At 40.8% G+C, this 25,291-nt stretch overlaps 2 protein-coding genes across 2 annotated transcripts; both read right to left on the minus strand.

Annotated features, from left to right (window-relative positions):
- Nucleotides 1-4,355, minus strand: si:ch211-117l17.6 (regulator of G-protein signaling 21). The gene is made up of 5 exons (XM_034530102.1): nt 2,891-4,355; nt 2,704-2,799; nt 2,560-2,615; nt 2,219-2,385; nt 1-638 (listed from the first exon to the last, which is right to left on the minus strand). Exons 1-5 carry the CDS (start codon nt 2,965-2,967, stop codon nt 453-455), a joined length of 582 nt encoding a protein of 193 aa, XP_034385993.1. The 5' UTR covers nt 2,968-4,355; the 3' UTR covers nt 1-452.
- An 11,692-nt stretch (nt 4,356-16,047) lies between these two features.
- Nucleotides 16,048-23,588, minus strand: LOC117729233 (regulator of G-protein signaling 8-like). Its single transcript, XM_034530107.1, has 4 exons — nt 23,509-23,588; nt 21,595-21,656; nt 18,258-18,424; nt 16,048-17,262 (listed from the first exon to the last, which is right to left on the minus strand). Exons 1-4 carry the CDS (start codon nt 23,511-23,513, stop codon nt 17,086-17,088), a joined length of 411 nt encoding a protein of 136 aa, XP_034385998.1. The 5' UTR covers nt 23,514-23,588; the 3' UTR covers nt 16,048-17,085.
- Between the last annotated feature and the right edge of the window lie 1,703 nt (nt 23,589-25,291).

Raw genomic sequence — 25,291 nt, forward strand, 5'->3', positions numbered from 1 at the left:
TAACATGCATATTAATAAAAAGCCAGGTCATTTATTATGTGACAGCAAACCATTTCATCATACTTTACTCTGCACCTTAACTTCTTCAGACTTTTCGTTCAAACAACTCCAAAACTCTTCACAATCATCAACAAGTACTGACACATACCAACGCCATTCTTTTCCTCCCTACGTACATATACATTTTTCCCTCAATCACATTACTTTTCTCTTTTCCTGCTTTATTTTTTCCCACAACATTTCATCAAAACATCCTCTTACTATCATATATGAAGTCAGTGTTGCATTATGGCAGAACATTTCTTTTCATAACAAAGAGATTCCCTGCCCTTAAAAGAAGGGTTTTGATCCAAGCTTTTCATGCAGGGTGAAATACATTTTCCATTCAGCCAAATAGCGAGACGAGACAAACCGTCGGGATTAGAAAAACCCTTTTGATACTGTGTTCTGAGCTAAATGTACCAACGACTCCTGGATTTGTACTTTAGACTCAGGTAGGCATCAGAGTGCAGGAATCTGGGGCAAGAGTCTCTTTCCATCAGCAGGTAAACGTGCTTCTGGGCCTCATCGAAGCAGGAGAGGTTCGGCTTCTCCAAAGACTTCTTGATCTTCTCCTTAATGTGGTGATCAACATTGATCTAGAGAAAGAGAAAACGCACTGTAAATGGCGTTGAAAACAGTGGCAATCGCAGCTAATCCATATGCCAGAAAACCTCCAAAGTAATATTTCTCAATCGTCCCCCAGGGGGCGATCAGAGAACGTCGAGTGGCGGTTTGAAGTTGGGGGGGGCCTTGAGGTGTTCTCGTGGGGGCGTTTTTCTGCGACGGTTTTTAACGGCAATTTAATCCTACATTCGAATACACATTGTCACAATTGTATCGCAAGGCTTGCTTTTACCACCGCCATCTAAGCTTTGTTTTTCAACGAGGCTTTCCCTGCTGAAGACGAGGCTTTCTTCTGAATCGCTCGCACGCAGCTTGCCAGTTTTCAATGGAACAACACGCTCCCATGCGCTCCTCTGACTTTTAGCTTTGTGTTACAATGTGTGCTTCTGAAAAGCAGCTTTGAGCTTCTCTCCATTGGAGGTGGTGAAGTTAAGATTAATATGTATAATATGACGCACGGTGGTGAGATTTATGCCTGATCAGAAGCGTTCTCCGTTATATTCAGTTTTCCACCTCCGGTGAAGAGCAGCGTACAGCTGCTTCCCTGAAATTTGTCTCATCCAGAGACCAGAACCCCAAAAGGGGTTGTGTGTGTCTGGCAGACCAGTATCACGGCAGGTCTTGAGATAGTCACTCAAAATCTTTTTGTTTCATGTTGCCCAGTACAAAAACAATGTCAATGAAAAGTCAATTGGGAAATTAATGAATGTATCATTGAGTTGAATAGGTGCCATATGCACATTAAAAAATGGTTTACTTCCCCAAAATAAAGAAACAAAAGCGGATAGAGTAAACCATGCCTACACATGTAGTTACGCAGCAAGGATACAATATGAGAGCCTTACTCCATTTACATTTTATTTTCATATTTTGAATTGTCACCTGTTGGACAGTTACACGTACATGAAGACACTTCCACTATATATTGTTGCACAATAATTCACCATAATGCAAGACATTAAGTCTTACTTCTGACTGTATGTGTAAAATAGTGACTGCCTTTTTTCCTTGTCTTCTGACCTCATGAAAAGCCAATATGTAGGAAAATATTGAAGCGGTATTGAACTCCCTTTGCTACAAACTGGACTTAAACACTGAGGTATGTCTCTGTGAACAGTTGCAGCCAGATAAACACACACACTGGTTATCTTCTGTGGATATTATTTTGATTACGCAATCAAATTGTTGGGACTCTCCTTTTTTTGGGGCGGGGGGGGGGGGGGGGGGGGGGGGGGGGGGGGGGGGATTGCACGTCCCTAAAACATAAATCATTACATCCGAGTGTGAAGACTTGCTTATGCTAAGTCTCAAGGATACTATTTTTAGTCAACTTGATGACCCCAAAAGTCATGAAAACACAACTGTGTGGGATTTGTACTTGTCTTGACGGGACTCGCCGTCCTTATGTCCTCAAAAGTCACGAAAACACGATACTTCACTTTGAATGAGCACCTCAGTGACCAACACTGGCAGTGAAAGTGTTGACATTTAGTTTCCCATGTTATATAATATACATTTTTGTATCGTCAATAATGAACCCTGAAGAACTGACCTCTCTGGAGGCCAGAGGCTGGATGAACTCCTGGTAGATCCCCTCTGCTTTCCAATGAAGGTCTTCCGGTGAAGCGGTCGACTTAAAGTCTTCACATGCGAGCCAGAACTCAAGGTTTTCTTCACTGAACTCAGACTGCAGGAAGCTGCGGAATGCTGCTAAATATTCTGTAAAGAGGAAGATAATCAAATTATTCACCGTTTAATATATATCATTAGAAATGTCTTGAGGGTAGTTTTTGTGCACACAAATCTAAAGTGTCATTTCCAACAGAGATTAATGTTAATGTTCATCAATTGGGCAGGGATTTTATTGTCTCAAAACATTTTGTAACGTGTTACTTTTATCATGTAGCATTTTTTCCAGAGTCGGTTGAAGTTTATGATCAGTCAGCCAACTGTAATAAAAAGATGTTTGAGAATTCATTTTCATCGTAATGAACAGACGGAACATTCATACATCTATAATAGTGCCACATACACTACCTGGGTTTTGGAGGATATGTCGCATCATTTATTCTTTGTCCCATGCGGCACTGGATGTCCTTTTTACGCCCACTTCGATTAAGAACAATATCACTTCTGCAAAACAAATGAAGTTAAACTTCAACACAAGTAAATACAATTCATAAGCCTGTCCAGTTTGCTCAAGCCATTACTCAGTCTGACTTACCTTCTGGGCTTCTTCACATTTTGCATTAGATCCTTAATTTTATGGAGACGAAACTTTGAAAACAGAAATTTGGGCATTTTAACATCCCTGGAAATGTCCTGTAAGGAGTTACAGTAGTCTATTATGGCGTCTCTAAGCAGCACTGTTCCCCAACTTCCTTTCACCTTGCAGGGAAGGTGTGATACCTGTGACGTTGAGGGCCTGCCGGTACAAGCGCCTACATTCTTTTGGGTCTAAGCAAACGGACGATTGCTGCTGCTTCAGTCTCTGACTCACAGCTGTAAAATTCCAGTTTGTGATTGTACCATGTCCACGATATGTGTTGAGATACCGAGGCAATCTGAGCGCAGAGGTGGACATGGGCCTGAAATGATGGCGTTAATAAAGGGTGGTCCAATCATGTACCGCGAGAAAATACATTTCTGAGCTGTACCATTTCCTCCGAGGTAGCTATTCTTTGAGTATATCTCGTTAAATAAATTTGATGATGGACCTTCAATTTTCAGATATTGAATTCAGGCAGATATTGAATTCAGGCAGATATTCAAGATATTCATCTTTTAACATGAGTGGACATATACCAGGACCTTCACGCTAACTGAGCCTGATTCTGAATGGTTTTGTGTGTGTTTTGGTGTGGGGTGCTTTGAGCCGGTGGCTGTGGCTCTAACCCTAACCCTTAAGGTTCCGCGTCCCCAAGGTCAGACCCACGGCCCCACAGTCCGAATGCAGAGTTGGGCTTCCTTGAGGCTGATGCATGTTGCCAGCCGAATGGCTCGGAGCAGACTGCCAAAGAGCGACAGAACGTTTTCAATGGTAGAGCTTAAAGCAAGGGACATTTCTGTGGATGGAGGGTTCATAAAATTGTGAAATAAATCCGTTGAATCAACTCATGCAATTGACACATAATTGTACAATACCAAATTGTGCAAAACGATAACTTGAAAGGTCCAAATGATGGAAATGTGCGTGATGTATACTCACCCGTTCTTTGGTCGGAAACCATAGTCTGGTTATTCTATCCAAGTCCAAGAACATCTTTCGAAGCCGTAAAGAATATCTAATACGCCTATCTTTCAAACTTCTCAACAGATGGCCCTCCATTGGTCTCTAAACAATGTATGTGTCATAATAGGTGTACTGGTGTCAAACGATTACCAAATTATTTTGAAAGATTGCAACGATGATATGAAAACCAAACCAATATCCTTGCAGTGCCTTTTTAAAGCAATGCGGTCATATTATTGAGCTCACACCTTGCTACTTTATGAATGCAAAAATATAGGGTTCATTATGTGTGTACAAATAAATATACAGCCATATTCTTGATATTCGACAGTTATGAAAAAAACATGTAAGAAAACCTTGCCATAGACATATAATTGCATCATGAAAGCAAGATGGGCAGATTATGATTGTGTGGCCAAACTAAAAGTTTTCAACAGTTTAACTTTTGGTGGCCAATTGCGGTCAGGAAATCCCAGAACTCAATCAGTTAACAGAGTCCTGTGACATGTTGTCCTATGTCGCAAATATATATATATATATATATATATATATATATATATATATATATATATATTTATTTGCCTGAAACACACACTTCGACAATTCTTGCCGTGTTTATACCTACAATGGAATGTGATGAGAACAACCTGTGGCGCAGCTGATCACCTGCCTTTAATAGTCATTCCATCCAAATCAGAGTAATCAAAATATATACAATATTTATTATAAAAATTCATAATTCATTATATCAAATAATGAATCTTTTCTGAGATGTGACCTGGTTGGTCAAATCAAGAAGTTTACCTGTTTTGAAAGACGGCCCCTTTTACACAATATGTTCAATTGGGACTGTGGTGCCACTATTTCAGATTGCTGTTCTGTATTAAAAAAGGTACAGACTTTTATTAGTTATTCTCTAGCTGCTTTATCGACTACATTTAAATGGAGACTAATATTCCACTATTATTCAGAATATGACAATATTCCGAATTTGATTTTGGGCATAACCCCTTTTCGGATGTTCCAAATTAGGCCTTTTTTTTCTGGAATGTAGCATCTTCGGATTAAGACCTTGAACATGCTGATATTAGTTTGATTTTAGGAGCATTCTTTGGACATGCATACAGCGTATATTCGGAACATGCTTTTGACGTATGACCTCTTGCTTGTTCAAGGTCAGCTCTGTGGTACACAAACCTAACAGCGCTTGTGCCCAAACAGCTTGCAGAACACCGCTTTTTTTCCCTCACTTGCAGATGAGGGTAAACCACGGGAGTAATAAGACTGCAGTTGGAAAAGGAGGGCGGGAATTGTCGAGGAATAGGAGCCAAATAATAGACTGAAAGATTTGGATTGTATCAGCTGCAGAAAATGCCATGCAATTCAGCTTCAAAGACCAGAAAGACGCCTCAGAATCACTAGGTTTACAGAACAAAAACTAATACAATAAAATTATCTAAACATCTATAATAGGCTGGACAATATGTACAGAGTAATTGAAACATGCTTTGACTAATGTAAGGACGGTGCATGCATTACAGGAAACAGGAAGTCAGTGAGGAAGTTTCTACATGTACTGATATTAAGCAGAGCCAGTGCTTTTGTGTGTGTGTGTGTTTGGGTGGGTACATGTGTGTGTGTGTGTGTGTGTGTGTGTGTGTGTGTGTGTGCTGATTTTCAGTATTCCCTCAGGGGTCTGACCATTTTGTTTGTGGTTAAGAGAATGCTGAAGTGGGCTTTTTTTTTCTTTTTTTTTTTTACTTTCCACACAAGAACAGAAGCTGCAGTAGATGCATGTGCAAGGTCAGGCAGTTCTCTCGGGGACGACGCCCTTACTATCGCACGCTTGGTTGCACGGTAGTTTCATCAGGAACATGAGAAAGTTCAGAGAATGCAAAACTACACATCGGCATTCACAGCGTCATCACGATCAATCCATTGAGTGTAATGGCAGTGTTTACATGTCATACTAAAAATATATACCAATTGCACTTGATTGATGTATTCACCAATGTTTGTTCTTTAAAATCGGCTAACATATATTTTTTATAACACAACAATACAATACAATGTGTCTAATAACAATGTGAGAGGAGTCACTCGTAGTGACAAACAGAATCTGCTGCTCCCCTCAGCTTTAGATAGATAGACGATACTTTATTCATCCCAATGGAGAAATAACGTTTCGAGGTAGTTTCAGCTTCAGCTACCCATCCCTCTGACTTTACTGTGTTGGTTCACTCACTATTGAACAATAAAACAAACAGCAACAGTGGGAGACTGCGTGAAATACAACTAGCAGGTTCTTACCTAGCGACAGCCTGCTGTTTAATTCAGCCCGCTATCTTAGTCTGACCACCAGGGACCTATTGTTAAAAATATTACCCAAAATTTGAGTGGTACATCTTCCACCGTTATCATTATAAGCAGCATACAGCAACTGGCAGGACTCAATTACCAATGCCACACTGTCGCCTTCCTTATGAAATATTCTCGATAACTTGCAGCATGTTAGATCAAATATGTTGTGGTGTTTCTCAATGGAAATGATATGGAGCTATAGCGCAAGTTCAGACAGGAAGACCACACCCCTCAGCCCGCCATTTATTCCTCATGCCAATCATTTGTCACGCATGCTCACTCATTGTTTACTCGCTGGCATTGTTCTGCGCCGTCAATCACGACACCAGCTGCGCAGATCAGCTGGTCCCCTCTATCCAATAAGCACACGGTAACGATGACATGGTTAGACAATCATCTCGCTGCTGTCTCTTTTAAATATGACCGTCTCTCTACCTTCAGTTTGTTCATGTTGCCGTTACGCACCCCTCCACGTCTCCACCCAGTCTTCACAGATCCATCAGCTTCATCATTCTATCAGCTCATCATCACCACCAGGTCTGGACTCCACGGGGGGATCTATCTGGTTGCCGATCGGGGCAGTCGGCCCTCAATTTCAAATCTCCCCGTAGTGTCCAAGCGCCAAAGACTCTGAGACTTCATCATTTGATATCATCTGTTAACAATAAACATTATCCATTCTTCATCTAACTGGTCTCTCCCTGATTGAAATGCAAATGGTGAACAGAGACGGCGAAGGAGAGCTGATAGAAGCAACAAGCTGCTTATCTCAGTGATCCACATCCGTTGAGTCAAACTGTTATATTTAAAGTGTACACAGGATGTTGTTTGAGTCATATGCTTTTTTTTCTGATTTTAGACTGTACACATTATTCCATCAATTTACTTTGGCGACCGTATTACCAGCTGTTTTTTGGCTTGTGACCCTGTTAAGCCATGCCTACGCATCACCTTTTGACACACATTATGCCTCCCTGCTGTGAGCAGTCCAACCAAACTCAGATAGTTTCATTGGAAGTAGTTAGAGATTTATACTCTCTAGCATTTCACAAGAAAAAAGCAAGGATTTGAAAAACTAGTTTAGTGTAACAGAGATACTCCTCTTGTTGGCTCTCTTGTCAATTAGCTTGTGACTACTCAGATGTATCTTGCTACCTCATAGGGAGCCCTGACCCCGAGGTTGGAACCACTACTTCTGAGGTCTGGTGCTTCCTGGTGTTTGACAATTACTTTTTAGTCTAGATGTGAACCTATGGAGATCCACCATAGCAATACAAAATAAAGTAATGATATTTCAAATAAATCAACTCAATCAAGCTGGACTTGATTATGGTTGAACTTATGGTTACAACTCGGAAAATATGCTGCGACTAGCCTTTCTTAGCCAGCAAACCTGAACTAAACTGACAGACTCTTGAATAAATGATGAATGGCAGAGTCATCGTCTCTCATCACTGTGTGGGTTGATTTCCTCTTGTACGGTGGTTGACACACAGGTGGAAAAATGGTTAATCACTGATATCAGATTGCTGAGAGTACAACAAGTTCCACTTAACAGCAAAGTGTGCTTCTCTCAATACCACCCTTATCTGACCCTCAGGTGAAGGTGGCATAATGTTGTAATGCAAACACTTGAATGGCCACTGGTTGAAGTGGACAGCAAGCCGACGGAGCACTTAACATTGGCAAAAAAAAACTGAATTTCATTTGAACATTTCGCCCTCTATGTCAGTCATATTTATTCCTTTTTGCACAACTCTTGTGATGTCCATAGTTTGTGAATGTAGTAACATTACAGATTTCTTAACTACCAGTCCAATGATGGCTGACCATGATATCATGCGATCTTCACAAAAGTAGTACATATATATCTGTTTAAACTTGGTTTACTAATGATCTAAGTATGCACTAAATACCTGTGAATTCATGTTTCCTACTTTGCTGCACCTTTTTAAATATGTGAATCTTAAGTAGCATATTGTAATTGAAAGTGCAATAAGGTCAACAGCTTAGTAAACTATTAAACTATTGTCTCTATAGCATTCTAATTAGAGGAAAAATCACTTACGTTTTTCTAAAAATTGTAAAGCAGTCAATTTGTCTTTGTCCAGTGAATTTTATAGAATGTATCAATAGTATTTTTCTCATACAGTCGCGATGAACGCTGCGTCGAATTTAGCCATCAATCTCTGGCAATATCCGTTTGATATGATTTAGTGTTCCAAATTCCCCCTGATTGACAGTAATAACCCACTTCCATGCGACTACTGTATAACACCAACTTCTGGATGTTTTCAAAGGATCTGTTGTGACATTAGCGTTACAAAATAATGGAAAATCAGGAACCATTGACTATAGCTGATTGACAGGAAGTGTGCTTTGTGAGACATGAATGCTTACAGCAGCAATACCACTTGAGACCACAGAGAATTATGACACTTTCAATTTAGTTTGATTTGCTACAAGTGTACCTCTCAGCTGCACTGTGCAGACATATTATAGCTTAGCAAATAATTAACAAGCAGTGTCATCACATTCTGGCCGGCTTAATTAAGAAGTATTGCCTTCCAAGGACTCTACGGTTTCTGTGTTTCTGTACAGTGAAGTTGTATACTTGATGTAACTGACTTTTATCAGTTGTCTTTTAAAGACTAAACTAAAATTGGCATTGCCGATTGCGTTCGTGAGTCAGGTAAATCGAGACAGGAGTCTCTGTGATCTCAGTCATTAGACGCTTATCATCAAGAAGAAGCTTTTGAAAAGCCACATCATACACTGCAGGTAGTAGTCTCCCTGAAGAGATGGCGTGAGGACTCTTAACGTTTACTTACAGACATTGTTTCTGTAAAACCATCACGAATGCCGGCAACCCAAAACAAATTTGGTCACGGGAATAATTATGCACCCGAACTCCCATCATGCTCATGGTCTACGCATGAAAGTGCGACAGGTGGAGGTAGAGCGCACAGAGCAAAAGGCTCATGTGGAATACTAGCGGCAGTATTTATTCTATGTCAGTTTGACTCTGTGTGGTCGAAATCCCTCTGGTCTCTGAAATGAGTTTTTTTCCATCACGCTGGGCCATGTGTGAGTGACAGGTGTGAGAGAGAGACCAACTGAAGGGGAGGGAGCGAGGACTCTCACACTTTTCTACATTAAGGCATTGCATTTCTACCAAAGTGAATGGAAAGGAATTCTGTTTTTTTTCTTTTTTTGCAGTATCGTTCTTAATAAACCCAACAAATTAAAAGAAGAGGGATACAGTGTTGTGCTGTAAACACGGATGGAAAATGTCATATGTTCAGATGAATCGTATGCCAAAGGAAGTCCTTGTCTAGTGTTTTGTTCCTCAAAGATCAGAGGAATGGCTGTGTTTCAATATGAAGTATGTCGTTGTCACATATGGTTTAGATCCACAGAACCTCCTCGAAGTGTGAGCTAGATGCTCATAAATACACTCTGAAAGATCAAATTCATTGCGAGTGTTTAGTCTTAAGACGATTCAGCAATGGAGAAGAGTTTTATGAGCAAAAATGAATAAATAACACAAGCCCCCACATGCTGTTCCAGTTCCAGTCCAAGTTAAAGTAGATTGCTCCAGTAGAGTTTTAGAATCTGGTAGCTTCGGCATCTATGAAAGCTACCGTGGTGGCCTATATCCACACAGAGCCATTTTCATTGTTTGTGATTTTAACATGACAAGAGGAAGCAGCCAAAGCAAAAAAGCAAACAAAAAATTGCATCTCAAGCATATAAGAACTGTGACATAAAAGCAGAAATATAACTATTGAACAATATGGACAGTTTTAGCCGCCGTATGTAGATGTCTTCAAGCCTTCAAAATAGCGACGTCTTTCGGACATCGTTTCTCGTCCCTGAATTGATTCTCTTGGTCGTCTGTTGTTGAAGCTACAGGGAACCATCGGCCGACGTGTTGCAAGTGTGTCACCAGAAGACTCTGTGGAAGTGAAACAGTTGTTGGTATCCGAGAGACGTGGTTTCGGGGAGGGGGGGTTGGAGTCCAACTCACAGGTTCCTATTATGCTGTCGTCCACATGCCCGCAGACAGAAGTCTCTGCTGTCATACTTCCATTTTTGCATCTGTTTGTCACCAGAAATCTTTCAGACAGTACACTGACCACATTGTCCTGGCTTTATTCTGTGGTATAATAAAGGATGACGTTCATGAAAACGTGTAAACCAATCATGAAACTGAAAGAGTATTAATGAAAAGCCCGAGCAAATATGAAAATCATGTAACCAGAGCTCAAGGAGTTCTTGCAGCGTTTTAAAATTCAGTATATAATTAACTGATATATAGATAATATTTACATCAACTACAACACATGTTGATATAAGTCATAATACGGTGTAGGTTCAAATGTTAAAAAAAAAACCAAAACACAATGTTAAACCCGTGAAATATAGTTCCTTATGCTAGTTTCAATTCAAACTTTAGTGCTTACACCGGTCATGAAACCGCCTGTGCAGTTATGCTGTTTTCCAAATAAGGCTTTAACTGTACTTCTGCTTAGACCAGACATCTGTCTCCATCTAGTGGTCATATTCTGGCTCCATTCCTCTTCTCCATCTACACATCGGACTTCAAACACAACTCTGCCAACTGCCACCTGCAAAAGTTCTCTGACGACTCTGCGATCGTCGGCCTCATCTCGGCCGATGATGACAGGGAGTACAGGGAACTGAACCAGGACTTCTTAGGATGGTGCCAGCGGAACCGCCTCCAGAACAACTCCAGCAAGACCAAAGAGCTGGTGGTGGACTTCCGCCGGGGTAAACACTCTCCTCCAACACCAGTGAGCATCCAGGGACTGGACATTGAGATTGTAAAAGTCTTATAAGTACCTGGGTGTTCACTTGAACAATAAACTGGACTGGTCTGACCACGCTCATGCACTCTACAAGAAGGGACAGAGCAGACTCTTTCTACTGAGGAGACTGAGGTCCTTTGGGGTGCAGGGAGCACTCCTGAAGACCTTCTTCGACTCGGTGGTGGCATCAGCCATCTTTTATGGAGTGGTCTTCTGGTGCAGCGGCATCACAGCAGCTGACAGGAGGAGACTGGACAAACTGGTGGGGAAGGCCAGCAGCGTGCTGGGGTGTCCTCTGGATACTGTGGAGGTGGTGGGGGACAGGAGGATGATGGCCAAGCTATCGTCCCTGATGGACCACCCCTCCCACCCCATGCAGGGTACTCTGGCAGCGCTGCACAGCTCCTTCAGCCACCGGCTGATTCATCCCCGGTGTCTGAGGGAGAGGTACCGCAGGTCCTTTCTCCCCGCTGCTGTCAGGCTACACAACAAGCTGAGCTCCCAGTAGGCCACAAACACTTCGAACACTTTGGACTTCGCACTGAACAGCACTTTAGCCCACCCACTGGTGCAATACTAATACGTTTAAGTACTTTTTAATTTTTTAATTTATTTATTTATTTTATTTTATACACTTTATTCTATTTCTACTCCGTCTGTATATATAATATTCTTCTTGTTTTTACTCTTTTATCTTATTCTGTTATTATACTACTTGTTTTTTACTTATTACTGTGAGCAATGCTGCTGTAATCCTGTAATTTCCCCACTGAGGGACTAATAAAGGATTATCTTATCTTATGTGCACACGTTCATAACGATTAGGTTCTGTAAATAGTGAGTTAGAGTTAGAGTTATAGCAGGTTCAGAACGAGGCAAGGCTGAATTTCTGTTGTCAAAGTTGTCAAAAAGGGGAAACTACCCCCAGATCCCAGCTCACCAGAGGCCCCAAAGGCACCGTCGATTTCCTCACTTGCTGGGTGGTAATTTGATTGAATGCACATAAAAATTAAAACTAAATCAAGCTTACTTTACATTATATCATGCTTATTAGCTGGGTATTCTTTAACAAAAAGACCCAGACGCTGTTGTATCTGGACCCAGATGATAGATAACTTAGAATTATACATCTTTTAATGAGCGCTTATATTTTAACCTTTCTAGTCTTTACGGCACTCGTTTGGTGGTACTTTCCTTGCTTTGTCACATGATGCTACTCCGCCAATAAAATGTGTGTAGCCCGATAACTATCGCTCTCAACACACATTTGCAGTTTTTTATTTTTTTATCCAGATTATTTGTATATTATTAGAGTATTTATAATTCAATTCAGTTCAATTTGAAATCTGAAAAAAAAATGATTTAATGAGCTAAGGTATTCAGTATACTTCAGGATTGCAAGAGGCTTAATCTGATCTTGCTGTGTGAAAGAGAAGTTGTATTTCTATGAAATAAATAGTGCGCTTCTTAACATATTTTCAGCGATGAAAACACTGTAAAATATTCATTACAGAATGATACGCTGTGGCTGCAGGGTCTTTCACTTTCTCTCACAGACAAACACACTCGCAGCACACTGGCTGGGAGGAAGCTGGAGGAGAAACACTGTTGGTTGTCTTAGATCATAAGATAGTAGGGGGTGGGTGGGTGGAGCGGGGAGGGGGGGGGGGCACACACTGTCATCACTCCTATATCTTTGGAGCCCGATTTAAAGCACTAGAAGTCTGCCACAGGAGGAGTTGATCTTTGGGAGTTTCTGCATTGAGGCGGTGGAAAGTTTTCTCCTCCCCAGTCGGGAAGAAAGAACAGGTTGTGGCAGTCAGCGGCGCCCTCTGTTGCCGTCTCTCCCACCCACTGCGAACTCTGCCACTCGCATCTCCCCGAGCCTGAAGTCCTGGGGCATTATCTCAGCCTCTGCTGCATTTTTGTCTTAACTCCGTTCTTTTTTTTTCTTTTTCTGCCACTCCCAATACCCTCGTCCCTCGACTTGTTTTTTTTTTCTCATTGTCCCCGCTCTACAAAACCTTCCCTTCTCATTACAGACTCTATTCTCTCCTTTTTCTCTACTTCTAATGCTCTTACCTCCCTTGCCGTTATTTGTCCACTCCTTCCAACAGTTCTTTTCATCCGGCCGCCGCCGCCGCACAACTTTCCAAATGACATGTTCTTTATTTTCTTTCCTTCTGCTCTACCCTTCCCATCCCATCCTCAGTATTAAGCCCTTGCTGAAATACAATCAGATAACGCTGGACCTCCAATCAGAATGGCAGAAGTTCATTTGCACACTCTGTAGACACACAAACGGTGCCTGTAAGGTCCAAATAAAGTTGTATGCATGCAAGCGAGAACGGGGTGGTCTCATCGATCAGATACATTGGCAAGAAACGTCTACACAAAGCCCCTCCCCTAATGCACTAGCACTGAACTGGAAAGTCTTAATTCCCATACCACCCGAAGCTTTCAGGGAGGATTTATGTGCATTTACCACCATGCTACTGTTTTCACATTAGTTGGCTTTGCCTTAGCCACAATGATACATACACATATTTTGACTACTATTTCTTTTGTGAATAATTTCAAACGGAACATAAATATTACGCAGTCTTTTTCTTCTCTGGATGAGCTAGACTTTTCGGAGCTTTCGCATCATAAAAATAAGGCATCAACTGATCACGTTGTGTGGAACGGTCATATTAAAAAAAGTCTTTATGCTAAGCTAAAATGCTAACTAAAATGGCTTCAAGATACAAACGGAAAGAAATATTCTTCAAATGCTGAAAAACAGGAAGTTAGTTAATTGCTAATGTTAGAGTAACTAGGGATGATGTTTGTGGATGATCTTGATCTCAACATTATGCCATAGATGCTGCTGGATAACGTCAGTTTACATCATTCCCACCGGATGTTTGCACATTGTGTGGCGACACAAATTGACCTTCCAATGTTGTTGGGGTCACTGTTGGGCTGTTTACATTAGCAGTAATTCACTGTTGTTGACAGACAATTGTGCTGACAAGCGAAAGCCTTAAGACATTTTCCCTAACCCCTTGCAGCCATTTTCTTCCTCTTATCCAGGAGGTCCCGACCCCAAAGCTTGTCCCTGCAGGTGGTGGGTCCACAGGGTGGACTCCATGTTGTTTCTTCGGGCTAAGCCAGACCATGCCCCATGGGCGAAGGCCCAGCACCGGCGAGCTCCCCTCCTGGGTCTGGCTCCGTGAGTTTGCCCCGGTTTCCCTGTTCCAGGCGAGGTGGCTGAAGACCATGGGGTTGCTATTCATGAGTTTTTTTTTTTTTTTAAACCACTCTTAGTCTGGACTCTCCCCCGAGACCTGCTTGCTTTTGGAGACTCTACCAGGGTCGGATGCCCCGGACCACACAGCTCCAAGGATCACCGAGCCACTCATCACGTTAAGGTGCCGAGTCACAAAGAAAACATTTTCACTATCCCCTTGCACAAAATCTTAAATAGTAGACTTGTCCACGGAACTAAACCTACCTCACTTTCAAACTGGGACGCCTTGAGACTTCTTTTAGGGTGGGTATCAGATCTTATTTTTAGACTGTTAGTGAAAACAACCCTTCTGGAGTTTTCCCCTCTATTTTAGTAAATACAATGTTCTTACTTCTCATAGCAGGCTGTGGCGCAGTGATTAGAGGGTTTAGCAGCTAAATAAATAACATTAAAGAGCCCTGGAGAATGTTTTTTATTTATTTTCAGTGGGTCTTCCACTGTCAAGCTCAACCAAATATTTCTGCATAAAGTCACGATAGCCTACTATAGGACGCTAGCAGTATATTAGCTTACTATTTGTTGACTTTTTTCCCCACATTCTTTCTTCACAGCACGAGTGTTAAAGCCAGTGTGTTTGCCTTCATTTTCTGGTCCTTAAGGGAGCGAGAATATATATGATTTGGTGGATTTTAAAAGATGAAACAACTTCTCAGTGTTAAGTAAGGTGTTGACTACAAAGCCTAACTGCAAGGCAGGTCTAGAGGAAACATTGTTTAATATGTCTGTGTTGACAACAAACTCTGTCAACAAGAAGGCCGTCAGAATAGGTAAAGCATTCGAAAGGAGAGAGACTCACCATATGCCTGAGCTGTTTCGGTTTCAGGGTCCTGGGATTGTGCATTCTGACTCACTGTCACACTTTACTGGGACAGATGAATACAATGGAGCCATCGGTAATGGTATTAGTTACGCCTGGGTCAGGCCAGTACTGGAGGAACGTAATGAAGGAATGGGGTGTTGTTTGTAATCAAGGAGGAAGCACATTGGGGACAACTCCTCGTGAGGGAGGGAATGGAAGGGTCGAAAATGACTCGGAGGATAATATGCTAGTCCAAGATGAGCTGGTCCTGCGCAAAAAAAAAATAGATCACCGGCAATCGCCGCAGGATGCATGCCGGTTAGACTTGTGTCCGACTTGCGCTACTGTCATGAACACTTGGTCAACGATAACCTCACGAGATTGAGGCGGCTGCAGGTTTTTGAGCCAGGCTGCATGACCCAAAGTAGCCTACAGATTGGATCAAACAGGATGTCACTGATTCTGTGACTTCCTGTAGAGGCTGAACACTGTCCGACTTGACTCCAGTGTTTTTCGTCAACGCCCCCTCCTGCTGCCATCTGCTCTCGTCTACTTTACAGGCGAGTTGTGTCCCATTTTCCTGATGGGCGAGATGTTGTTAGCTAACAGCAGACGTTGTGCCACAGAGGCCAGTGACGTCCATGTGTTCAATTATACACGTTCTAAACATCCCCCCCCCCAAAAAAAAAAAAAACTTCCACTTAAATTGACCACAAACAAAATCGAAGGCTGTAGCTACCTTTCAGAAGAATGACGCCTTATCATGTTTATTTGAATTTAAGTGGTTTTAATAACTTTTAATAACTTTAATAACTGAAGGAAAATGTACATTTTGCAATCATACAAACACGTAATGGTTTTTTAGAATGCAATATAAATCTTGACAGTTGACATTTTTAAGAAAAATTTAGTCCATTGAGATTAAATGTACATAAAATATAATTGATAGTTGAATCAATTAATAAATTCAGAAACTAATTGCTTCGTAATACTTGCATATTTTGCTTGAATCCTTTTGGGGAAGTATTATGGTCGTACACACACACATTTATTTGTATATGCATATATAATGTTGCTTGTTCCGCTTTGTGATGTTGAATTGACAATTCCACACAAAATATTGCTCTATTAAATATGAATAGCTGGGAGCTATGAGTGCAGTGTGCAGGTCTTCTGTCTGTTGTTTTTTTTTACCTTTTTGCTTTTTGATCCAGTACCTGTAGGAGTTTCTTGGAGGTGTCTACGCTACACAGTGTTTGTCCTTATTCATCATAATCAGCCAGAACTGCTGCAGGACTTGTCCGACAAAAACAACACAGCAGAGTTATAAGTAAACACAACATTTACTTATTAATAAATAACTTATTGAAGAGCCGGGAGTATGATATGATTTAAAGTTGCTGTTATGTGATGTGTATCCAACAAAAGCAATATTAGATCACTTACAAAAATACAGTGTTTGTTACAGATTTTTCAGAAACACAACAACATAATTACATTTTTGGGATTCTACCAGCACACAATGTTATTTTTTAATGCGATCAAATATAAATCATACCGGATTTCAACTGATGTCATTCGGGTCTGGACATATAGTTTTGAAATTGAACTCTTCAGAAACTAAACATGCCTTTTTATAATAAATCATACAAATGACATTTTAAAAAGTCAACCTTTCAGAACTTACTCTTTTCTGCAATATAAAACAATCCACACCAATGTTGACTTAAAAAGCTGCCCAATAGATTATTGACATTATTTTTAAGACCCTGTCAAACCTCATACCGACAACTCTGCGCCTCCATTCACTTCTGCTTCTTCTGACTGACAAGCCTTTTTTTTGTTTGATCTGAGATTGTAAGGACAGTCGGTTGAAGTGCAGAATCTTTTCCTCACGATGCTTTCATTGCTGTTCAGCCTGTTCCAGAAGAACTTGGTACATTTCTGATTTCAGAAATCGTGGATAACAGTCGTTTACCATCAGACCGTATATCAGTCCCTGCGCCCTGTCGAGGCAATTTGGCTCCGGCTGAGAGAGATGCTCCCTGATTTCTTCTCTCGTCACATAGTCAATGTTTATCTGTGTTTAAAAAAACAAAAACATTTTATTTCACCCATGAGTTCTTTATATTTGTTCAGAAACTTAACCCAATGTTCAAATAGTAAGAGGAAAAAAAGTGTCGCACTGAGCAACACAGAAATTAGAATGTGTTCAATAATCGGCACTTTTCACAGAAGACATTTTGAATTGCCACCGTGGGAAAAGCACAGGTGTAAATGATGAAATCAATGACGACTGAAATTTATTTCGCTGCATTGATTTCAGGTTCCTGGTACGGCCCAATGAGACTAAAATCGAGAAGTCTCAGCGTCATATAATTAAAGGTACAACACACGCGCAGTAAAATCTGCTCTGCACACGCCGAAAGGCTCAATAGCTGGTCAGTGGTCATAGAACACTTTCACTGAGGCGCCTGCAGAATTGCAGTTATTGAAAAGATATTTAAGCTTCGCTTTGTCATCGAATCGTTTCGTCATTTAAATTGCTGAAAAAGGCCAACTCATGTCTCGGGTTGGGCATCAGTTTGTAGCTACATGTCACCGTCTGCCATTGAAAACAATTTGCAGCCTGTTACTGTGTCGCCCGTAGTGGGAACACGGCATTAGGGGGCGATTCTAATCCGGACAGGAATCCTTAATTAAAAAGCTGCAGCGTTGAGTTGCTTGAAAAATCGATGGAACATGAGGTCAAGGAAAAAGTGTTTGGTAAAAGGCACCCGATTTCTTTCGCACTACTTGACTGCAGACAATGCATCTGCCTTCACTTAATAGCCTAGGTATCGCGCTTGCTGGCTCATTGACACTCTCGCTTGAATAAAACGGAGCCATGGTAACACCTGCGGTCTTCCCTCTACTACGAGTAAACATGTCTGCAGTGAGAAAGGCCTATCATTGCATTTCATATTGAAAGTGAATGGAACTCTGGAAGCGTAATAGTTACAACCAGCCGATCGAGGCTTATTTGGAGTCACACAGGTCTGACTTCATTCATGTCTCACTTAACAAAAGCCATACCTGTCTAGGCGCATCAACTTGGACAAACTCTGCGTATATCTTCTTGGCAGCTGCCGTCATTTCTTTCTCTCTGGTAATTTGCTTGTAGTTCTCACAGGCCAGCCAAAATAAAAGGTTCTCCTCACTGTACTCAGTCCTCAGGAAGTCCTCAAACACCAGCTGGCCTGCTGCACAGAGGAAGCAGAGAGACTTTGAAACCAGGACAGTTTCTCAACCAAAGTTGAATTAAGAGGTCTGGACTGCTATGTTTAAAAATAAAAAAATAAAAATAAAAAATCTTTATTACAGGATGCAACAAAATCGGAAATTATAACATACTACAGCGGCATCATAGGCTGGAATTTAATAAACATGTGCTGTCTTTGATCACCACCAGCACTCTTTCATGTGGGACATTTTTTCATAACTGGGCTTATGGCTTCCATTTTGTGTAAAAAAAAAGAAAAAAAGAAAGTAAAACAGAGCCCCTGAAGTCCCAGAATATTGTGTGCTCAAATTATCTTGTGATGTTAAGATATTGGGCCCGCAATTTTTTTTCTTCTCCAAAAACGTCTTCTCCTGAAACTCTCTAAACTGCATCAACTTGCTCATTTTCAGCCTAATGAACGGCAGCTGTTCATGTGGAGGTGTTTTGTGAGATTTGGTTATTTGCATAATCAAACGCCCCTAAAATTGCCGTATCTGGCTTCTAGTTCCAATTTCCATTTGTGGGCAATTTGCTAAAAGGTTAACAAAGATTAAAAATAAAATTCAAAGCGCCCACACAGGTGTCTTCATCTGGCTGATTAGACCTCGTCTCAGGACTCGTGACTAATTGGCTGATTTGAGTGTCCTATGTTTTCTTGCAGCTGTTAGGGCAGGAAAAATTGCACCTTTTATCATTATTAATGGGAGATGACGATTTGTGAACCAATATGTTCTCATCGCATCTCCACCTACCTTCAACCTGAGCAGAGGTCTAATCCGCCATGATAACTGCCAGTGGTGGTGTTCGAGGACCCTGAACCATGAGAGTAGAGCAGTGCTGTGCTGTGACAGTCGCAGATATCAAGTTGGAACGGATTCACATGAACTGAATGCTAATGTGATGAAATCTCTATACATTTTCAGAAAAAAAATCCAGACCTCTCAGTAATTTGGCAAACCACGATAATGACGATGATCTGGTGAACAGATTCATACGTTTTATTTCATTCATTTTTGTTCATTCAGATTGTGGCATTACAATTATGAACTAAAAAAGTACATTTTTATATTTGTACAACACTAAATCTAAAGAAATTGATGAATGCCAAAGATCCTTTAAGTCACTCATACATGCCTCTTAATAATCTGTCTGTTTTCCTATATCAGGCTAATTGATTTATGCACACAAAGAAATGGACTTTGGAGGCTCCGTAGAAAGTTTCACATTTAGAAAAGAAAAACAAAATCAGCGTCTTGGGGAAAATTGGTTTCAACACGCACTCCTTTTTTCGTGGCTGTCCAGTCAGTGTTGACGGTGAATGTAGCGGATTGGAGCAATACATTCCTCACTGCGCGCTATATTGACCCAGAAAGCTGCAACATCTGTTGTTCTTTCTGCAGCCGCTGCCGTCATTTCATGTGACAGTTGGATGATAGTTATGGGTAGCTAAGGGAGGGTGTATGAGAAGCAACGACCTTTCATTCTACAATGTAAAATCATCCGGGTCAATATTAAATGCTCAGAGGAAATGCTCCGAAAGTGGAATGGACATGACGCAGATCGAAAAATGCACACGATAAAGTGTCAAACTAACACAGGACTTTGAACCAGGAGACCCGTGTTGAGTTATTCTGGAGTTACGTGAGCGGTGTTTGGGATGGGCTGGACTACCCGATGCGTTAGACAGTGAAGGCAACAGGTCCGACAAAGCATCAGTATGTGATGACTTGGAACGAGCATTGGTTGAGCATACTGCATATGGATTATATGGACCCTCCAGAACCTGAGCTGCGTGTTAGAATGCGTGCAGTGCATGCTGGTACATGTAGGCACAGCCACCTCAAGCAGTAGCAATCAGCCTTCTTGGTCCATATAGCACACACCGTTGAATGTATTGCCTCCATTGAATACATTTGAAATCAAACACTGAATGGACATCCTCATTAAAAAGGTTGGCAAATAATCCCCCTTCAACCAACCTGCTTTTTAAGAACTCTGGGTATATGATGGTAAAAAGCAATGAGCTTCAGCCAAAAGGTGAAGCCCTTCTGTTATCTCTTCCTCAATATGGTACTTGTTAGCTCAAAGAAGTCAGGGGACAAAGAGACGGTGCAGAAAACTGCCAGGTGTTGTGGTGGATTTCTTCAGGTGCTTTTTAACTTCAAAACCAAATCTCGATGTGCGCCGCCTCAGCATCAAATAATTGCACACGCATCTATATTTCCTGCATTGTCCTCCTCGCACCCGTTTCCTTTTTCTCACGGGATGTTCACGGCGCTGTGATTCTGACGCAGGTGTAAAATACTTATCGTGTCTTCTGGGAGCACAAACAAACGGCTAACTGGGAGCACCGGTGTTATTCACACAAATTGCTTGGCATAAATCACAGCTGGTGCTTTAACAGTAATTGACAGGAAACAAAATATGTCCAGGGGGCTGCTTGTCGACCGTCTACGAATCACTCTGGGCCCACATCTGAGCTTTCAATCATAGCGGAGTCGACCCTTTTTAAATCCGAGGGGAAGTAAAAGGTATATGAATGCCATCAAATTGCAGCTGCCACATACACAGCTATTTATTTTTTGCTACTGTTTACCAATTTGTCATACGCGCCACTGTATTTTTCTGCAAAAGGTAAATGGAGCAACTGGGATGCAAAGGCAACATTTATCTTACGGATGACTGTTAATCTTCAGGCAGGAGACAACAGGCTGAGATATTACAGATCAGCTGAATTCATTTCTGTAACGTCATGAGAGGTGAGAGAGAGGGAGACGGAGAAAGAACCCATCTGCTCCTTCAGTCATTTTCAAATGGAGGCCGGGAATACGGTCAGGTGAAAGCCATCAGTGAGTGCCGGCTTCATAAATGAATGTGAGCGGGCTGGAATGACCCCCGTCTAACCTGGCAACTGAGATTAGGCCTCTTATCTCTGCCGGTGTCGTCCTCCCTTAAATATATATCGGAATGGATTTGATGAACTTGAAAGGAAGAATATATCCTCGATCCTCCTCAAGAAGCCCGAGGGCAATTCATGATGGTATGCGGGTCCCGAGCAGCGGAGAGTTGAGAGTGCGACGAAGAGAGAACTGAAATAACGTCATTTTGACAGAAGTGCGAGAGGAATAAATGCGGTGCGAGTGGGCTTACTTTTACACTCCAGAAGCTGGTCGAGTGACTCTCCCCACGCCACGACATCGTCGACGGAAGCCCTGCAGAGCAAACGTGTCGTCAAATGTACAGCTTATTATAAAACGCATCACATCAGAGCCATTCATCTTTAATGTTAAAAAAAAATAATTACATTATTTTTTCTTTCTTTCTTTTCTTTCTTTCTTTTTCTTTTGTTGTCTATCTTATGCATTTTTCATTTTATGTTTGTAATTTTGTAAAATGTTTAATATTATATAGGTGGAGGCTTCAAATAAGCCCAGTGTGCTTTTTGTCTCTTCCTGCACTGTGATATTCATTTATCTCTGTTGTGATTTTATTGTTTGAATTGTGCAAATGAATAATAAAAAAGTAATAAAATGTCTTATCTGTCTGAAATGTCATGTTTTAACTGACATTACTCAAACTTCTATATTGACATTAAGAGCTTTTTTTTCCCCCTCCTCGATAGTGGACTGCCATCGACGAGGCGGACGGAAACACTCCAGTGTTGCTCAGTGTCAACATCATTTAGAAGTTGATAATGTTTCAGTTTATTCTGCTGTACCCAATGTTATGTTAAATATTGCTCATGAGTAAATGCTTTCTTTCCATAATTACAAAAAAAAACCGAACACGTGGGACTCACCAAAGCCAGATTAGGTTCACCGACCTTTTACTGAAAATCCCATTTCTGTAAATTTAATTGCCGCTTGTCTGCAATGTGTTTTAGATTCATTACAGCGAGTGAACATTCTGAAGCAAGGGGAGCAAATTAATAAAGAGGTAGCATATGCACTGACAGCCTCACGAGCGGAGGTGCAAGGGCTATTCAAATAATCTGATGTGTGGACGGGATGACAACTGTGCAGAAGATGTCCGAGAGATAGATAGATAGATAGATAGATAGATAGATAGATAGATAGATAGATAGATAGATAGATAGAACCATGCATTGTAAGCAGAGCGATAGAGCAGCTTCTCTACGAAGAGACGTGTGTAATTTCTGTGTATGTGGCAACTCACCAGAATTCTAAAGTATTATTTAAATATACTGCTTTTATAAGTGTTATACTAATCATAGGAGTTTTTAAGTCTGGCTGTGGGTGAACATACTCTGACCTGATCGATGAGCCACGTATTTTAAATAGCCATAGAAGCAGTGGTCTAAATGTTTAGCGCTCCAGTTTTTTGGCTTGAGCTCACTTGCTGGAAGACTGTCCTCTTATTCCCCCCCCAAAAAAGAAGAAGTTCGATGTCCATCTTAGTGAGAAAAAAACAAAAACATTTGCTTGAAACTAGTTCATCCAAGGAAGTTGTATGGAAATGCAACAAAGTTCTGATGGCTGTACTTTTTATCAGATGCATTTTTAAAAAGTCCCTCAGAAGTAAGGGACAAGGCATTAGAGGAAAGGCTAGTAAATGTAATGTAACCACATATTTTGGGGATTTGCATCATCGCGAGCGCAGAGCACATTCAGCTGAAAGAATTCCCACTCATCTATGTACTTTTTTTTTCATGTTTTCTTAGGGAGAGGAGGAAGGAAGGCGAAGAGTGCTGGAGGCATACTGAGAAGTACAGAGAGCCACAGAGGGAGAAACTTCCAATAAAAACGGCACAGATCACAGGAGCCCCATCAGAAACACTTGCTCATAAACTCAGAGACAAGAGAGAAGCATCCGCAAAACACATCCCAGTTTAAATTTAGCAACATGCTTTTTCCTTCTCTTTTTTATTTATTTTTTTCCTGCATGGGCGCGAGATCTGAGAGTGTGTCATTACCGGAGAACAAGACGGAGCAGAGGGGAAGTAAAACATTGAAAAATGCTCAACATTGTCAAAATGCTCAGCGCCAGACAACCAGTTTGTCCAAAAGGCTCGAAGCCTAAAGCTAATTTTGAGCTCATACTTACAACATGTGTTTTCTGTTGCCAGAAAGAAAGAAAAAAGATATGGATATGCGCACAACAACAACACACTGTGATCCTTCGCCGTTCAGGCTTCTTCTTTTCCGCGACTTGACAAACCCGACGGGAACAAGCCTGTGCATGTTGACTTGAAGCGCACACAGTTTAAACTTGTCAGCTTTCGATCTTTACTCTAGAAACTCATACTCCCTCCACCAAGAATGTTTTTTTTCAGCATTTTATAATGCTTCATTTGTTGTGTGTCTTGCTTTCCGTGCTTTGAAGACTTTGCTTACTGAAGAAAATGACCCCTGTGAGAGTTAAAAATATTTTTTATATCTATATATATTGATGGATGGATGGATGGATGGATAGATAGATCAATAATCTTGTTTACTGCTTGGATTTAGATGTTGGTTCTTAAGAGAAGTGTGCATATTTGACAACGAGGTGCAAGGTAAATATAACAATTTGTTTTAGTAGAATTTTGTTAAACCCATAGGAAGTACAACATATTTACACATAAGAGTAACAGTAATTCAACGACTACCTAAAGGTTTAGTTCACACATCTTTACAGACTACATCTTGAATAAAGAAAGCACCTAAATGGCACTTAATTAAAGCACTTTGTAGTTTGGCTTTCTTGAATAAATTGTAGTTTCTTTATTCTTATTGTTCCGAGTTTGTAGTCATGGTTGAATGCACTTATTGTAAGTCACTTTGGATAAAAGCGTCAGCTAAATGTCATGTAACACATTAGCTCCATGCAGCGGATAAAACTAGTGGCTAGCTTGGTTAGCAGTAACTCATAGGAAAACAATTTTACAAAATTGCACTGTACCTATTGATCATGCGCCAACACAAACATTTAGGGACAATAGTTTTGGTCTCAAATATAATATATGTTGTCATGCCACTGTGGATAAAGATTGTTGTTTGAACTCAACGCCCAAACGAATACGCCCCAACCCGTCAGTGCTCCCGTTTCAAAGTCTTGTGTGTTGTGTGGCTTTTAGAGCCGTAACAAATGGTTCAAAGCTTCATTCATAATGTTGACAATAAAATTCAAAACCCTTTCTGGAACCTGTTCTTTTTTTGCACGTCTATTCACTGCGCATTTCTGCTCAGTTTTGTTTCCTATCGCAATTTTCGTACTAAATAGAATAATGTAAAACATTTGACTCTCTGTGCAAGGTTTTGGTGCAGAACGATTATTATTGGATGACTACTTCAAAAGACTGTTTTGTCTCGTCAGACTTGGACTTACATTGGATTTCACCTTAGAAGTCTCGAATAATGATCCGCTTCTTCACCTGCACTTTTATTCTGAATAAGCTATAAAAAAAGAGAAAGAGAATAGGCCTTTGCCACTGTTACAGGGAAAAGAGTAAGTGGTACTTGAATTTGAGAAGCAGGTGCTCCAGAGTCATATGTGAATAATATGTTTGAGAGGGGAAATTCATCTTTTAAAATTCAAGGCACACTGCTTTGTGAAAGCAAAATGAAATAAAAACACATTTATTCACATGGTTATATAATAATAATAATAATAATGCATTTAATTTATATAGCGCTTTTCATAATACTCAAAGACACTTCACATCATTAAAACATCCTAAAAGCTCAAAATAAATAAATAAGAATAGCTAAAATACAGGTAAAACAAATAAAACAAATAAATAGGGACTTTGAGTCGCTCGGACCCTGATAAGAAAACAAAAAAACAATCACACATTAAAAGCAGTTCTGAACAGGTGGGTTTTGATTTGCGATTTGAATGAGGAAAG

This window comes from Cyclopterus lumpus, chromosome 4 (assembly GCF_009769545.1).
Source record: "Cyclopterus lumpus isolate fCycLum1 chromosome 4, fCycLum1.pri, whole genome shotgun sequence".
Classification (NCBI taxonomy): Eukaryota; Metazoa; Chordata; class Actinopteri; order Perciformes; family Cyclopteridae; genus Cyclopterus; species Cyclopterus lumpus.

Bases quoted from the DNA above. Each gene is read 5' to 3' on its own strand.
- LOC117729233 (XM_034530107.1), bottom strand. The intron at 18,425-21,594 runs GTAAGCCCACTC...TCCTCTGTGCAG, and splicing joins CCAGCTTCTGGAGTGTAAAA to CAGGCCAGCTGGTGTTTGAG. The intron at 17,263-18,257 runs GTATGGCTTTTG...TTTTAAACACAG, and splicing joins AAGTTGATGCGCCTAGACAG to ATAAACATTGACTATGTGAC.
- si:ch211-117l17.6 (XM_034530102.1), bottom strand. From the start codon at position 2,967: ATGCCCAAATTTCTGTTTTCAAAGTTTCGTCTCCATAAAATTAAGGAT. The intron at 2,386-2,559 runs GTAACACGTTAC...TCCTCTTTACAG, and splicing joins AAAAATGCTACATGATAAAA to AATATTTAGCAGCATTCCGC. The intron at 639-2,218 runs GTCAGTTCTTCA...CTCTTTCTCTAG, and splicing joins AGCCTCTGGCCTCCAGAGAG to ATCAATGTTGATCACCACAT.